A 16,019-nucleotide genomic window follows, 5' to 3' on the forward strand; every position below is an offset into this window, starting at 1 on the left:
AGAGGAGGAAGCAGGCTCCCTGCTGAGCAGAGAGCCCGATGCGGGGCTCAATCCCAGGACCCTGAGATCATGACGGGAACCGAAGGCAGAGGCTTAATCCACTGAGCCACCCAGGCACCCCTAAAAAGGAACCAACTATTGATAGAAGCAACAACTTAATGTGAATTTCTTGGGAATTATGCTGGGCAAAAGAAAGCCCATCACAAAAAGATTATATACGATGATTCCATTTATGTAACATTTTTGTATGATTCCATTTATGTAACATTTTTGAAATGATAAAATTTTAGAAATGAAAACTGGGGGTGCCTGGGTGGCTCAGTGGGTTAAAGCCTCTGCCTTTGGCTTGGGTCATGATCCCGGGGTCCTGGGATTGAGCCCCGCATCGGGCTCTCTGCTCGGCAGGGAGCCTGCTTCTTCCTCTCTCTCTGCCTGCCTCTCTGCCTACTTGTGATCTCTGTCTGTCAAATAAATAAATAAAAACATTTTTTTAAAAAATTTAAAAAAAAGAAATGAAGGACTGATTAGTGGTTTCAAGGGTTAGATTCAGGGACAGGGAGGGGACAACAGGGCAGTTGTTTGCTTAAAAAGGGGCAACAGAAGGGCATCTTCGGTTTTTGGAACTGTTTTGTATTTTGGTATAATGGTGGATGCATGAACCTGTGCATGTGATAAAATTGTATAGAATTAATAGACATAAACTTTCATACAGTGAATGTAAATAAGACAGGAAATCTGAATAAGATCAGTGGGTTATATCATTGTCAGTGTCTTCATTGTAATATTATACTACGGTTTGGCAAAATGTTAATTAAGAGAATCTGGACTAGGGGTACCAGGGTGGCTCAGTTCATTAAGCATCAGCCTTCGGGTCAGGTCGTGATCCCAGGGTCCTGGGATTGAACCCTGAATCAGGCTCCCTGCTTCTGCCCCTTCCCCCGATTAAGCTCACGTGTACTTGCATGCTTGCTCGCTCGCTCTCTCTCTCTCTGTCTTAAATAAATAAAAAAAAAAATCTTTTTTTTTTAAAGAGTGATTTATATATACAGTGGAATATTATTCAGCCATAAAGAAGATTGAAATTGGGCCCCGCATAGGGCTCTCTGCTCGGCGGGGAGCCTGCTTCCCTTCCTCTCTCTGCCTGCCTCTCTGCCTACTTGTGATCTCTGTCTGTCAAATAAATAAATAAAATCTTTTAAAAAAATGAAAAAAGAAAAAAGAAAGATTGAGATCTGGGGCACCTGGGTGGCACAGTAAGTTAAAGCCTCTGCTTTTGGCTGAGGTCATGATCCCAGGGTCCTGGAATCAAGTCCCATATTGGGTTTTCTGCTCAACAGGGAGCCTGCTTCCCCCTCTCTCTCTATCTGCCTACTTGTGATCTCTGTCAAATACATAAATAAAATCTTAAAAAAAAAAAGGAAAGATTGAAATCTTCCCATTTACAATGACATGAATGGAGGTAGGGAGTATTAGGCTAATAAACAAAATAAGGGAAAGACAAATACCATATGATTTCACTCATATATGCAATTTAAGTAATAAGTGTGCAAAGGGAAAAAAGAGAGAGAGATAAATCAAGAAACAGACTCTTATTAATTATAGAGAACAAACTGATGGTTACCAAGAGGGGAGAATTTGGGGGTTTGGGTTAAATAGGTGATGGAGATTAAGGAGTACACCTATTGTGATGAGTGGGTGTTTTATGGAAGTATTGAATCACTTTATTGCACACCTGAAAGTAATATAATGCTGTATATTAAGTAGCTGGAATTAAAATAAAAACTTAAGAAAAAACTAATTCAGGGTTTCATTAATTGAAGTTTTGATTGATCAAGGTTTTACTAATTGAAATTTTGATTGAGACAGTTATAAATGTGAATGCAGTTATAAGAAATAATGCAAAAATCCCTAGCCCAGGTTCTCTTTTTAAAAGATTTTATTTATTTATTTTGAGAGCAAGAAAGCAAGAGAGTATATGAGTGGGGAAAGGGACAGAGGGAGAGAAAGAATCCCAAGCAAACTCCACACTGAATGTGGAGCCCGACATGGGGCTCGATTTTACGACCCTGGTATCATGACCCAACTTAAAATCAAGGGTCAGACACTTAACTCTACTGAGCCACATCTTCTTTATCTGTTTATCAGTTCATGGACACTTGACTGCTTCCATATCTTGGCTATTGTAAATAATGGTGCAGGTAATCCCTTTTTTTTTTTTGTTTTTGTTTGTTTGTTTGTTTTTTTAATTTATTTGACAGACAGAGATCACAAGTAGGCAGAGAGGCAGGCAGAGAGAGAAGGGAGGAAGCAGGCTCCCTGCTGAGCAGAGAGCCTGACGCGGGGCTCGATCCCAGAACCCTGGGATCATGACCTGAGCCAAAGGCAGAGGCTTTAACCCACTGAGCCACCCAGGCGCCCCAGGTAATCCCTTTGAATTAGTGTTTTTGTATTCTTCGAGTAAATACCCAGTAGTATGATTGCTAGATCATAGGGTAGCTCTATTTTTAACTTTTTTTTTTTTTTAAGATTATTTATTTATTTATTTATTTGACAGAGAGAGAGATCACAAGTAGGCAGAGAGAGAGAGGAGGAAGCAGGCTCCCTGCCAAGCAGAGAGCCCGATGTGGGACTCTATCCCAGGATCCTGAGATCATGACCTAAGCCGAAGGCAGAGGCTTAACCCACTGAGCCACGCAGGTGCCCTACTTTTAACTTTTTGAGGAACCTCCATACTGTTTTCCAGAATGGGTGCATTAGTTTGCATTCCCACCAGCAGAGTAAGAGGGTTCCTTTTTTTTCTTTTCTTTCACATCCTCGCCAACACTTGTTTCTTGTGTTTTTGATTTTAGCCATTCTGACGGATGTGAGGCGATATGTCATTGTAGTTTTGATTTGCATTTCCCTGGTGATCAGTGATGATAGGCATCTTTTCATGTGTCTGTCGGCCATCTGTATGTCTTCTTTTAGAGGAATGTCTGTTCATGTTTTCTGCCGTTTTTTAGTTAGATTATTTTCTTCAGATACCCTTTATCAGATATGCCATATGCAAATATCTTCTCCCATTCCATAGATTGCCTTTTAGTCTTGATGATCATTTTCTTCACTGTGCAAAAGCTTTTTATTTTGATGTAGTACTAATAGTTTATTTATTTTTGCTTTTGTTTCCCTTGCCTCAGGAAACGTGTCTAGGAAGAGGTTGCTATAGCCAATGTTCAGAGCTTACTGCCTGTGTTCTCTTCTAGGATTTTTATGGTTTCAGGTCTCACATTTAAATCTCTAACCCATTTTGAATTTATTTTTATGTATGGTGATAGTGAAGAAAGTGATCCAGTTTCTTTTGCATGTTGCTTTCCAGTTTTCCAAAGGGCCATTTGTTGAAGAAACTGTCTTTTTCCCACTGGATATTCTTTTCTGCTTTGTCAAAGATTAATTGACCATTTAGTTGTGAGTTTACTTCTGGGTTTTCTATTCTGTTCCATTGATCTGTGTGTCTATTTCTGTGCCCATACCATAGTGTTTTAATTACTACAGCTTTATAATATAGCTTGAAGTCTAGAATATTGATGCCTCCAGCTTTGCTTTGCTTTTTCAAGATTATTTTGACTACTTGGAGTCTTTTGTGGTTCTATACAAGTTTTAGAATTGTTTGTTCTAGTTGTGTGAAAAATGCTATTGATGTTTTAAAAGGGATTGCATTAAATGTGTAGATTGCTTTGGGTAGTATAGACATTTCCACAGCATTTGTTCTTCTAATCCTTGAGCATGGAATGTGTTTCCATTTCTTTGTGTCATTTTCAGTTTCTTTCATCAGTGTTTTATAGTTTTCAGAGTACAGTTCTTTACCTCTTTAATTAGATTTATTCCTGGGTACCTTTTTATTTGGGGTGTAGTTGTAAATTATATTGTTTTCTTAGTTTGTCTTTCTGCTGCTTCATTATTGGTATGTAGAGATGTAACAAATTTCTGTATACTGATTTTGTATTCTGTAACTTTACTGAGTTTATCAGTTCTAGCAGTTTTTTAGTAGAGTCGGGTTTTCTGTGTAGGGTATCATGTCATCTGTAAAGAGTGAAAGTTTTAATTCCTTACCAATTTGGATGCCCTTTTTAAAGAGAGGGAGTGGGGGAAGAGTAAGGGAAGAGGGCGAGAATATTAAACAGACTCCACACCTGGAGCTGGGTTTAATCTCAAAACCCTGAGATATGATCTGAGCCAAAATCAAGAATCAGATGCTTAATTGTACTGGCCACCCTGGTGCACTACCTTTTATTTCTTTTTGTTGTCTGATTGCTGAGGCTGGGACTTGCAGTACAATGTTGAATATAAGTGGTAAGAGTGGACATCCCTGTCTTGTTCCTTACCTTGGGGAAAAACCTCCCATTTTTTTTCCTATTAAGGATGATGTTAGCTGTGTGTTTTTCATATATGGACTTTATTATGTTGAGGTATCTTCCCTCTAAACCTACTTTGTTCAGGGTTTTTAATCACAAATGGATGTTGTATTTTGTCAAATGCTTTTTCTGTGTCTATTGAAATGATCATGTATAAAACCTTAAATTAGTAAAGAAGAATCCAAAAGAAAGCAGCTATTTAATAAGATTAGTTAAATGATTCTTCAGGAAAAATAATTTCTGTTATGTATTCATATTTTTACATGATTGGTGAATCAGTAGTGTTTTGGTTTTAAAAAAATTTTTTTAAAAGATTTTATTTATTTATTTGACACAGAGAGAGAGAGATCACAAGTAGGCAGAGAGGCAGTCAGAGAGAGGTGGGGAAGCAGGCTCCCTGCTGAGCAGAGAGCCCGATGCGGGGCTCGATCCCAGGACCCTGAGATCATGACCTGAGCTGAAGGCAGAGGCTTAACCCACTGAGCCACCCAGGCACCCCAGGTTTTAAAAAAAATTTTAATCAAAGTATAATATATTGAGGAGAGTGGCCAAAATGTAAATATAACATATACAACTTGTGGCTGAATATCCATGTATCTACACAGCAGTAGTATCATTTCATAAATATTAATATTGAGGGAAAGGTCTTATCTTTTGATAAGACCTTTTTGATATCTTTATTTTTTTCTACTTTCTAAATTTTATTTTATTTATTTATTTGAGAGAGAGAGCATGAGTAGAGGAAAGGGACCCAGAGAGAGGGAGAGGGAGAAGCAGACTCCCTGCTGAGCAGGGAGCTTGACTTAAAGCCAGGCTTGATCCCAGGACCCTGAGATCATAACCTGAGCCGAAGGCAGATGCTTAAGCCAGGTGCCCCTTTTTTCTACCTATTTAGAAGCATTTACATGCAACCAGAGTTGGGCTACTTAAAAAAAAAAAAAAAAAAAAGTAAGTTGTAGAATATATTTAAGAAACAGCTCTGTAGCCACAACAAGGGTTTAAATCTTAACCGATATCTTTTTTTTTTTTTAAGATTTTATTTATTTATTTATTTGACAGAGAGAGAGAGAGAGATCACAAGTAGGCAGGGAGGCAGGCTCCCCGCTGAGCAGAGAGCCCGATATGGGGCTCGATCCCAGGACCCTGAGATCATGACCTGAGCTGAAGGCAGAGACTTAACCCACTGAGTCACCCAGGTGCCCCTTAACTGATATTTTCTAGATATACAAGTTAATTTAGGCTGGTTCTCTGTATCCCCATACTCATCTGTGAAATAAGAGATTTTAATTTTACAGGAACTAAAACTAGATAAGACTTAACACAATGAGTATATTGCTTGATAAAAACAAATTTAATTATGTCACATTCAAAATGGGGCTGATAATATCTTTTTTTTATAACATGTTTAAGAAGTAATTGCTGACTTATTCCACAAATTTAGGTATAGAATATTCAGCCACTTTTTCAAGGTAAAGAGAAATTTGGGAATGAAAAAGAACTTTATATAGAGGTCAATATACAGAATTTGTTAACTCAAAAAATATTAGGTTGAGTCTTAGAAATTACCCATAGTTAACCTTCTTAACCTACAAGGTGTTAATTCTGTGTGGGTCAACTCTAATAGAAAACAGAAAGTCAAAAGAGATTAAATACATAGTTGGGTAATAGATTAATAACAGATTTTTAAAGGAACTTTTGAAATGGATCTAATCTCTGTGTGTGTGTGTGTGTGTGTGTGTGTGCGCGCGTGCGCGTGTGTGTGTATGTGTGTAGATAAAGTAGATGTTGAAACTAGGTTAGTTTCCATATCTTCCATATCTTCTGTGCTCTCCTCCCACTTGGCAAAAGAAAGAGATACCTTTTATAGATGCTGAATTTTTTTTTTTAAAGATTTTATTTATTTATTTGACAGAGAGAGATCACAAGTAGACAGAGAGGCAGGCAGAGAGAGGAAGGGAAGCAGGCTCCCTGCCAAGCAGAGAGCCCGATGCGGGACTCGATCCCAGGACCCTGAGATCATGACCCGAGCCGAAGGCAGCGGCTTAACCCACTGAGCCACCCAGGCGCCCCGATGCTGAATTTTTTGAAGTACAGTGTCCAGGAGAGTAAAAAGCTCTAGGTTATTAAGTAAAGGGACAGTTTAAGTTACTGATTTTGATGAAGCTTCCCTTAATGATTAATTAGATCACCAGAAACCTGCCCAGGGATTATCTTTCCTTAGCTCATACATAGTTTTTGTTTTGTGAAGAATAAAGTTTGATGGGACGTCTGGGTGGCTCAGTGAGTTATGATCAGGTCATGATCTCCGGGTCCTGGGATTGAGTCCTGTGTTGGGCTCTTTGCTCAGCGGGGAGACTGCTTCTTCCTCTGCCCACTCCACCCCACCCAGCTTGTGCTCGCTCATGGGCTCTCTCTCTCTGACAAATAAATAAAATCTTAAAAAAAAAAAAAAAAAGAATAAAGTATGATTTTCTGCCCTAAGATATTTTTGGCTTATTTTAGGATGCTATCAATTGAAATTTGGGAGTTATCACTTAATTTTTGATAAAAGAAACATTTTACTGTGAAGCTACAATAACTTTAAACTTGTATATGCTTAATAACATATGTCCAAATATATATAAAGCAAAAATTGACAAAGTTAGAAGGCAGAATTTCTCAAAGACATAATCATTGTGGGAAATTTTCTTGTCGTTAATAAACACACCAATTAATAGGGGAAAGAAAAGTTAAATAACTTAATTTGCAAGTGTTGTTTAAAAACACATATAAAACCCAATGAAAAATAGTTTTGTGATAGTATAAAGCTATAATTTCCAAACTGTGTGCTGAGGTACCATGGGGCTCCGTGATGAAATCAGAGAGACATTTGGGATATGCTACATTTTTAAGAGACACATAGCAACATTTGACATCTTTCAGATACCACAGAACTATTAGGTATTGAGGTAGTTCACAATTTAAATATTAGATCTCACTGCATTCCTTTTAATCACATATTTTATTTAAGAGTGAAGTGAGATTTATTTTTTCTTTCAATTTATATACCCACAGCCCCCCATCCTTCACAGCCCCATGACCCCCTGCCAATGACTATTAAGTTGTTTGGACCTAACTACTTGAATAAGAAAACTTAGGTATTTCTTTTGGCCTATACTGTGGACTGAGAAGGTTCAGGAAATTCTGGTGTAAAGCAAATACCAGTTAATTTCACAGTGTTGTAGAGACTATTTCTGATCACCATACAATTAAATTAGAAGTCCAGGAATAAGATAGTTACAAAAATCTCATAATTGTGGAAAAAAAAAAGAAAGAAAGAAAGAAAGTACTTCTGAATACGTTGAGCATCACAGAAATCCTAGTGGCCATTAGGATTACCTAGAAAGGAACAATAGGAAAAATATTACATGTCAGAACCTGTGGAATACAGTTAAAAATGTACTTCAGAAGAGAAATTTACAGCAAGTAGAGATACAGAACAAAGAATAATAGTATTTAAAAGGCATATTAATGCATCTATAGCATAAGTTTTAAAAGATTAGTACATCACTTAGTTTTTGCTACATAATAAACCGCTCCAAAACCAAGTAGCTTAAAACAGTTGACATTTTAGTCAGCTAGTAATTCTGTGGGTAGGCAGAGTGGTTCTACTGGTCTGGGCCAATTCAGCTGATCTCTGCTGGGCTCCTTCCTTCATCTCTGGTCAGTTGGTGGGTTAGCTGGTGACTAGGTGATCAAGGATGGTCTCACACAAGTTTCTGGCTTTTGGATGAGACCTTGGTTGTCTTCTATGTAGCCTCATCCTCCAGCTGGCTAGCACAGTGTTGTTCACGTGGTGGTTTTAGAATTTTAAGAGCAGCAAGAGAGGACATTCTTAGATGTGTAAGCACTTTTCAAGTCCATTTGATTAATGTCCCGTTGCCAAACCCAGCCACACAGCCACACCTAGAATTAGTACAGGACCAAACTGTCCAGAGGCCATTTTTGCAAACAATCTACCACAGTTTGAATATAAACAATTTTTTGCCAGTAGATTTGAAAACTTAGCTGAAATGAACAGTTTTCTAGTGGAAAAAAAGATTTACCCATTTAACTCAAGAAGAAATGAAAAACATGAAGAGATCTTAAAGTAAATTATATCAGTAGCGAAACATTTGTCTTCCAACCTAAGATAGAAAAGGTAATCTTGCTGTTAGAACTCCAGCAAACATTCAAAGAACAGATAATTTCAGTCTTATTAACTGATTGTAGAGAAGGTAAGGAGGTAACAATTATCCAACCCATTTTGGGAGGCTAGCAGAGCCATGACTTCAAGAATGAGACCTAGACAGCATGAGAAAAGGTGCTTGTAAGCCAGTTTCACTTATTAACATAGATAAGAAAAAAAATTATAAATCAAATATTAGCAAATTAAGTCCAGTAGTGAATATCTTTTTAAAATTTGCAGGAAAGATTTATCCCAGGTCTTGTAAATGTTTAACTTTTACATTGCAAGGTTCTAAGTTTAACATTAAAAAGTCAGTTAATTTACCACATTTACAGATGAAAGAAGAAAATTACATGTCCATATCAATAGATGCAAAAGAAGTACAGTTTAATAAAATTAAGCACCTGTTTGTGGCTAGAAAGAAAAAGAAAAAGATCTTAACAAATTAAGAATAGAAATGTGATTCCTTACGAGGTGGGGGGCGGGAAAGACCGCAAGCATCATATATTACGATAAAATGCTATTCCTGTATTGGGCATCGGTGTATTTAGGAGGTTTTAGTTATATTTATGCTATTATGTATTGTTATTGTGCCTGAAATATCTGGTGGAGTTGGAGAAATGGAGAGAGTACAATTTCTAAAAGGCCTTTGGAAGTTTAATTATTCAGACTCAGAAGGTTAAAGGAAAATAGGGAATAAAATGAGATAAAACCTTAGTGAAACATTTAAATAAATTCCAAGAAATGTTAGGAAATAATAAATTTTAAGATTAACCCTTGTACGAATGACAAAGTACAATGCATAGATTTTTTTTTAGGTCTTGAAATAATTTCAAACTTGCAGTTTGAAATTCAAATTTACATTAGTACAAAAACCACTGTGCACTCTTTACCCAGTACCCAGCTTCCTTGTTTGTTAGCTTTTTTCTGTATTTGCCTTATTCTTGCTCCTTTCTCTCTGATTTAAACACACACACACGCACGCACACACACACACACACACACACACACTTAAAACCGTTAAGTTGTTGGCATAATGCCCCATTATCCTTAATTTGTCAGTTCATATTTCATAAAAATATACACTTTCCTATGTAACCACAGTCCATTTGTCAAATTAACAGATAAATATCTACCATCTAATTCATGGACCTAACTCATATTTTGCTAGTTGTTCCTAATGTCCTTGATAAATCCAACATCCAATCTAGGGTTAGACATTGCGCTTGTCACGTTTCCTTAATCTCATTCAGTCCGACAGTTCTTCTGTCTTTATCTCTCAAGACTACATTTTTGAAGAGTACAGACTAGTTCTTGTAGATTGGCAGATTTAGGTTTGTCTCACTTTCCTCAGGTGGTGGTTGTTATTATGGTAGGAATACCACAGACATGATACCGTTTTCTCAGTACATGAGACCAGAAGGCTCATAATGTGGATTTGTTTTTTACTCATGATAGTAACCTTTGTCAGTTCCTCAAGATGCTGTCTGCCAAGTTTTTCCACCATAAATTAATAAGTATTTTGTGGAGAGCTACTTGAGAATATAAAATATCAATGCATGGATTTTAATATTTGGAAAATACATTAATTTAAAATAATGTAGAACTGAGTAGTTGCTAAAGAAGTATGCTGTGATAAAACTGCAAGTTGATAGGTTATCTAATGATTAGCATATATATATATATATATATATATATATATATATATATATACCTCAGTTTGTTTAAACATGTTTGCTTCTACATAGGACAAAAAATAGTATACAGATAAGCCAGTAAACTGCAGATATGCATATATTTCCAGTTTTAACTTTCTACTCGATCTGAATTTTAACATAAATATTAATACCTCTTCAGATAATTTCTGTTATCAGAAACTTCTATAAATACTGTATTGAAGACTAGATAGTATAAGCTCTGAAATTTTGAGTTGAAAAGGATTTTGAAAATCATTCAGTCTTTTTTTTTTTTAAGATTCTTATTTATTTGAGACAGAGAGAAAGCGAGCAGGTGTGTGCATGAGCAGTGGGGAGGGGCAGAGGGAGCAGGAGAAGCAGGCTCCCTGCTGAGCAGGGAGCCCTAAGTGGGGTTCGCCTGGATTCCAGGACCCTGAGATCATGACCTGAGCTGAAGCAGGCACTTAACGAGCCAACTGAGCCAGCCAGGCACCCTAGAAATCATTCAGTCATTTATCTAATTTATTTTTACTTAATTCCATAGAAAAACTATAAACTTAAAAGAAGATTGATTTACCCAAAGTGATATGTGAAATGGCACATGTTGCTGCCATTACTAACAGTTGAAACCCCATAAAATGTAGAAATATATTTGCTAGTAGAAAATTTTTGTTTTTAAAAGCCAGATAGCAAGAGTTTATATCTGAGGTGATGGCAAGTAGGTGGCATTTATGCTGATGAATTCCCATTTCCCCCATTCCCAACAAGCATACAAACTTTAACATTTGAGCTTTGAACTCTTTCCCATCTAGCTGACTTCTTGCTTTAGTAATTAGGTGAAAGCTATCATACCATTTAATGTATTTGCTAGACTTTTATAGTAATAATGCATCTCCAAATTTGAATCTTTATTAAAAGACTGGGAAGCATGATGTTGGTCAGAACTACTGGTGTTTAATTGTGTGCGTGTGTGTGTGTGTGTGTGTGTGTGTGAAAGCTGTACTGTCACCAGTTAATTTTGTTACCTGATCTAGAAGGTAGCCTGTTACTGGTTTGTAGTATGCACATTTAATTCATGTTCTCCTTATCCAGAACAAAAGAGATGAACACTTACTGAAAAAAAGAAATGTTCCCCAAGAAGAAAGTTTAGAAGATTCAGATGTTGATGCTGATTTTAAAGCAGTAAGTTACTTTGGTGTTATAAAGTGTTTTTACAATAATTTTTATTATAAGCAGAAAACCTCATTTGTAATCTAAGACCAATTTTACAATGATAATTAATGTATATTAACTCATAACTGTAGTAAATAGACTTAATAAATATAATTTTATTTAAAAAAATTCTTTCCTGAACTGTCTTTTTTTCCTTTTAAGCAAAATGTAACACTAGAAGCTATATTGCAGGTATGTTATTAATTTAATATAATTCTCACTTTGAAGTATTTTAAAATTGATATTTTTAAAATTTCTTAAATTTATATTTGCTGTTACAGAATGCCACAAGTGATAACCCAGTGGTCCAGTTAAGTGCTGTTCAGGCTGCAAGGTAAATACTAATTTGTCCAGGGAGTTATTGTAGGTGTCTTAGCTGGTAGTCTAGAAGTAATACGTTGTTTTTTCTGTTCATAGTTTGAAAATTGTAGCAGTTAATTTCTTATATTTCTTTTTCTAGAAAGCTATTATCCAGTGACAGAAACCCACCAATTGATGACCTAATAAAATCTGGGATTTTACCAATTCTAGTCAAATGTCTAGAAAGGGATGATAAGTAAGTATGGATTTGAGTCTCTGTTCACTTATTTTTAGTTAACTGAAAATTTAGGATTATAATTTAACTAATGAGTTCAGTTAGGTTTTGCATTTATTATGTTTTTCATTTGTCATTTTTTTTACAATCATCTTAAAAGTTATGTTTATCTTTTTTTTTTCATTTTTTTTTATTTTATTCTTCTTTTTTTTTTTTTTAAGTAAATGTATAATGTGTTTTTATCCCCAGGGGTACAGGTATGTGAATCACCAGGTTTACACATTTCACAGCACTCATCATAGCACGTACCCTCCCCAATGTCCATATCCCCTCATTTGTCATATATTTTTATGTAACTTTCTAATTGTATGATCATATTCAAAAGATCTGAAGTTTAGTTTTGTTTTGTTTTTTGTTTTTTTTTTAGTTTTTGAAGTATGTGTGTATTTTCTAAGAAAATTTTAGCTTTATGTTTATTGCCTATTCTAACTTACTTCAAATATTTATAGTCTTTATTTATTTTGTTTTTGTTTTGAATAATATTTTAAAACAACCCAAATAGTGTTTGAGTCACTCTTTGCTTATGAGTCTATATATAGATTAACCTCATGACTGAGTCAACATGAATGGTTTCCAGAACTGAGTGGCTCTTACCCTGGGAATATTCCAGCTGATCCACTGATCTTCTGCGAAGTCTTTAATAGAACTCCAACCATGATTATTTGTCTAAATAATATGCTTTTTATTTGTGGTAAATTAAAAATCAGATTATACTTTTCCAGAATAGAAAGGGAAAAACACTACTTTGTATCTTTTGAGGCATGGCCCCATTTCTGTTAATGTTTAAGAGATATCCCAGTGTGCTGTATCGTAAGACTCATCGTAAGACTCATTGAATTAACGGAGAAGAACCAAAGTTTTAACTCCAAAGTATTTTATTTAATTTTTTAAAAAAGATGTCATTTATTTATTTTAAAGTGAGAAAGAGTAAGCAAGGGGAGTGGCAGGTAGAGGGAGAGGTTGCAGGGGGTGGGATGCAGACTCCCTGCTGAGCAGGGAGCCCAACACAGGACCCTGGGATCATGACCCAGGCCAAAGGCAGAGGCTTAACTGACTGAGCCACCCAGGAGCCCCAGTGAAATTAAATGTTGCCACAAAGGATTTTTATTATTTAAAAATACTTCCTTCTGCTTTCATTATGTGCTACAGCCATCCCTCCAAAAATGCTTAACACTTATTTTATGTAATCATGTGTATTTTCTGTAACAAGTATTTAAGTAAAAATACGTTTTATTTCAGCTGTTTAAAAAACAGTCTGTGGGGCGCCTGGGTGGCTCAGTGGGTTAAGCCTCTGCCTTTGTTCGGCTCAGGTCATGATCTCAGGGTCCTGGGATCGAGCCCCACATCGGGCTTTCTGCTCTGCAGGCAGCCTGCTTCCCTCTCTCTCTCTGCCTGCCTCTCTGCCTACTTGTGATCTCTGTCAAATAAATAAGTAAAACCTTTAAAAAAAAATAGGGGTGCCTGGGTGGCTCAGTGGGTTAAAGCCTCTGCCTTCGGCTCAGGTCATGATTCCAGGATCCGGGGATCGAGCCCCGCATCGGGCTCTCTGCTCAGCAGGGAGCCTGCTCCCTCCTCTCTCTCTCTGTGATCTTTGTCTGTCAAATAAATAAATAAATAAATAATCTTTTTTTTTTTTTTTTAAATAAATAAATAAAAAACCAGTCTGTTTTACCTGTACTTTTAGGGACTCCCTTCTTCCCTTGATCTCCTTATCTTTTTTTTACTTTACATTCCAGCCTTTGGCATAGGCTCATATTTTGTGTGTGTGTGTATCTGTGTGTCTGTGTGTCTTTGAAATATAGGATATATATAAAAATTATGATTAAATATATACAGGCCTGTACAGCTACCACCCAAAGCAAAAACAAAATTGTTGGTTGTTTGGATTTGACTTTATGGAATTGTCATGGGAAATTGTGTTATCATATAAAAGCCCATAAACTTTGGAGCCAAATAGACATTGGTTTAAATGGAGAGTTTGCTATGACCAAAACCCAAGTGGCTTTTGAGCCTCAGATACCTCATCAGTAAAAATTAGTTAGTTGTAAGGAATGGAAATAATATACACAAAACACTACAGTATCAAACTTAGAGTAAATGCTCATTTATAGTTTACTTACTACACATTATTTTTCTATATCTTCTTTTTTTCTTTTTTTTGAATGTGATCTTAGAATACTCCCTGCTTTATAATTTTTATTTTTTATATCTCACTGTTTTCTTACTTAAGGCCCTAATTTCCAGTATTTTGCCAAGCTACCTGGACTAACTTAATAGATTAACCCAAAAACACTTTCTTCTTCCAGCCAAGAACAACATAAACTCATCATCTTTGATCTTATTGTCCTTTTGCTTCTTCTCTGCCTCTGATTCCCTGACTTCATCAAAATTCATCATGTAGTTCTTACCTGCTACTCCATTTTCTTACTGGCCCTTTTCTTTCTTTCTTTCTTTCTTTTTTTTTTAACCTCACTGCTTGTTCTGTCTGTGACATTTATTCTCTTTAAAATCTTTTTCCTTCTTGGATTTCTCTAACCTTGTTACTAACAACCTTACTTTCTTTGATATTTATAGAGCTTTCTTCTAAGTCCCTAACCTTCGGCTCTCAGTTTTTCCCCACTATACCCCCTCCCACCTTGGTATTCTGTTAAAAGGAACTTACATTCTTTCAGCCATCTATCCTAACTCGATGTATATAATTTACTTTCCATCAGCCTTTAACCTTTTTTATCCATTCTACATACCATGGACTCCAGCATTATTTTCTTTACTCTCCTTTTCAGTAGCCCTCTATATTAGTATGTCTATAGAATAAATTCCAAGTTCTGAAGCTTAGGATTTTGAGTTCTACTCCCCTTCACCACCCCAGCACCCTGACCAGATACCCATACTTGATAACCTACCCTTTCCAGTTTCATCCCCTGTTAAATTTCTGCATGCTTTCTTAGCTTCCACTCTCTTGATCTGTTCCTTGTCACCTGTACACATCATGGTCATCCCACCCATGATACTTTTATTTGTATTTCCAGCTATTAGTGGCATTCTTTTGTTATCTGTCTGAAAATCTAGTTGAGTTTTCACTTTCTGTGTGAGGTCTTTTATCATAATGCTAAATTGTAAAAATCTCATCTTTTCAGTAAAATTATGCAACCTTGTAATATCTCCAGTACGTAAAGCATATGATGTAGTGGATCAGATGGGGTCTCAGCTTTAAGACCAGTCTAGAGGCTATAACAGTATTCAAGTGAAATGGCGAGGGCCTCAACTAGTACAGTGATTTTAAGAGTGATGCTATAAATATAAGAAATATTTAGGGCGTAAAATCAACATGACTTTTTGATTAGATGTTTATGGGAAAGGAAGGAGTCAAAGAAAATAAGGACTGGCTAAACGTTGTGACTGCCAGTGGGGATAAACAAGTAGGTTTATATTGTCTGACTTTGGAAGCCAGTGAGACAGTAGCCGATTGGATATAACAAGGTGAAATTCAAGGACAGGGTAAAGAATAACTGTATAGGTCTGTGGGTCCTAAATTTAACTGGTAGTTATGTGTCTCAAGATTTTTTTATTGTGTTTTACAGTCCTTCATTACAGTTTGAAGCTGCTTGGGCGTTAACTAATATAGCATCAGGAACTTCTGCACAGACTCAAGCTGTTGTACAGTCTAGTAAGTAAAACAACATCCTTACTTGCTGGGAGTTTTTAAAAAATAAAGGCAAGAACGTGGAGTTTTATTGTAAAGACTGAATTTTTTACAACATTTTAAACTAGTGAATTTTATGAGTTTCTTTTGATGGTTGATATCTTTCCCATAGCTATCATTAATCTATCACTAAATAATTTTAATTGTGGCTACTAAAAAGTGAACTAAGTTTTATCTTTTTGGGTAGAGACCATCTCCTAACAACAGGTTTTATATTTTCTGTTTCTAGTACCTC

At 36.1% G+C, this 16,019-nt stretch overlaps 1 protein-coding gene across 1 annotated transcript in view; it reads left to right on the plus strand.

Annotated features, from left to right (window-relative positions):
• The window catches only part of LOC111147051 (karyopherin subunit alpha 3), a 104,356-nt gene that overhangs the window by 58,743 nt on the left and 29,594 nt on the right, over window positions 1–16,019 (plus strand). Inside the window, exons 3-7 of the mRNA XM_022502919.1 lie at window positions 11,367–11,456; window positions 11,649–11,678; window positions 11,768–11,820; window positions 11,947–12,042; window positions 15,663–15,748. Coding sequence (XP_022358627.1) covers window positions 11,367–11,456; window positions 11,649–11,678; window positions 11,768–11,820; window positions 11,947–12,042; window positions 15,663–15,748 — 355 coding nt within the window. The remainder of the gene's footprint in view (window positions 1–11,366; window positions 11,457–11,648; window positions 11,679–11,767; window positions 11,821–11,946; window positions 12,043–15,662; window positions 15,749–16,019) is intronic.

This window comes from Enhydra lutris, unplaced genomic scaffold (genome assembly GCF_002288905.1).
Source record: "Enhydra lutris kenyoni isolate GAN:26980312 unplaced genomic scaffold, ASM228890v2 scaffoldscaffold15, whole genome shotgun sequence".
Taxonomy (NCBI): Eukaryota; Metazoa; Chordata; class Mammalia; order Carnivora; family Mustelidae; genus Enhydra; species Enhydra lutris.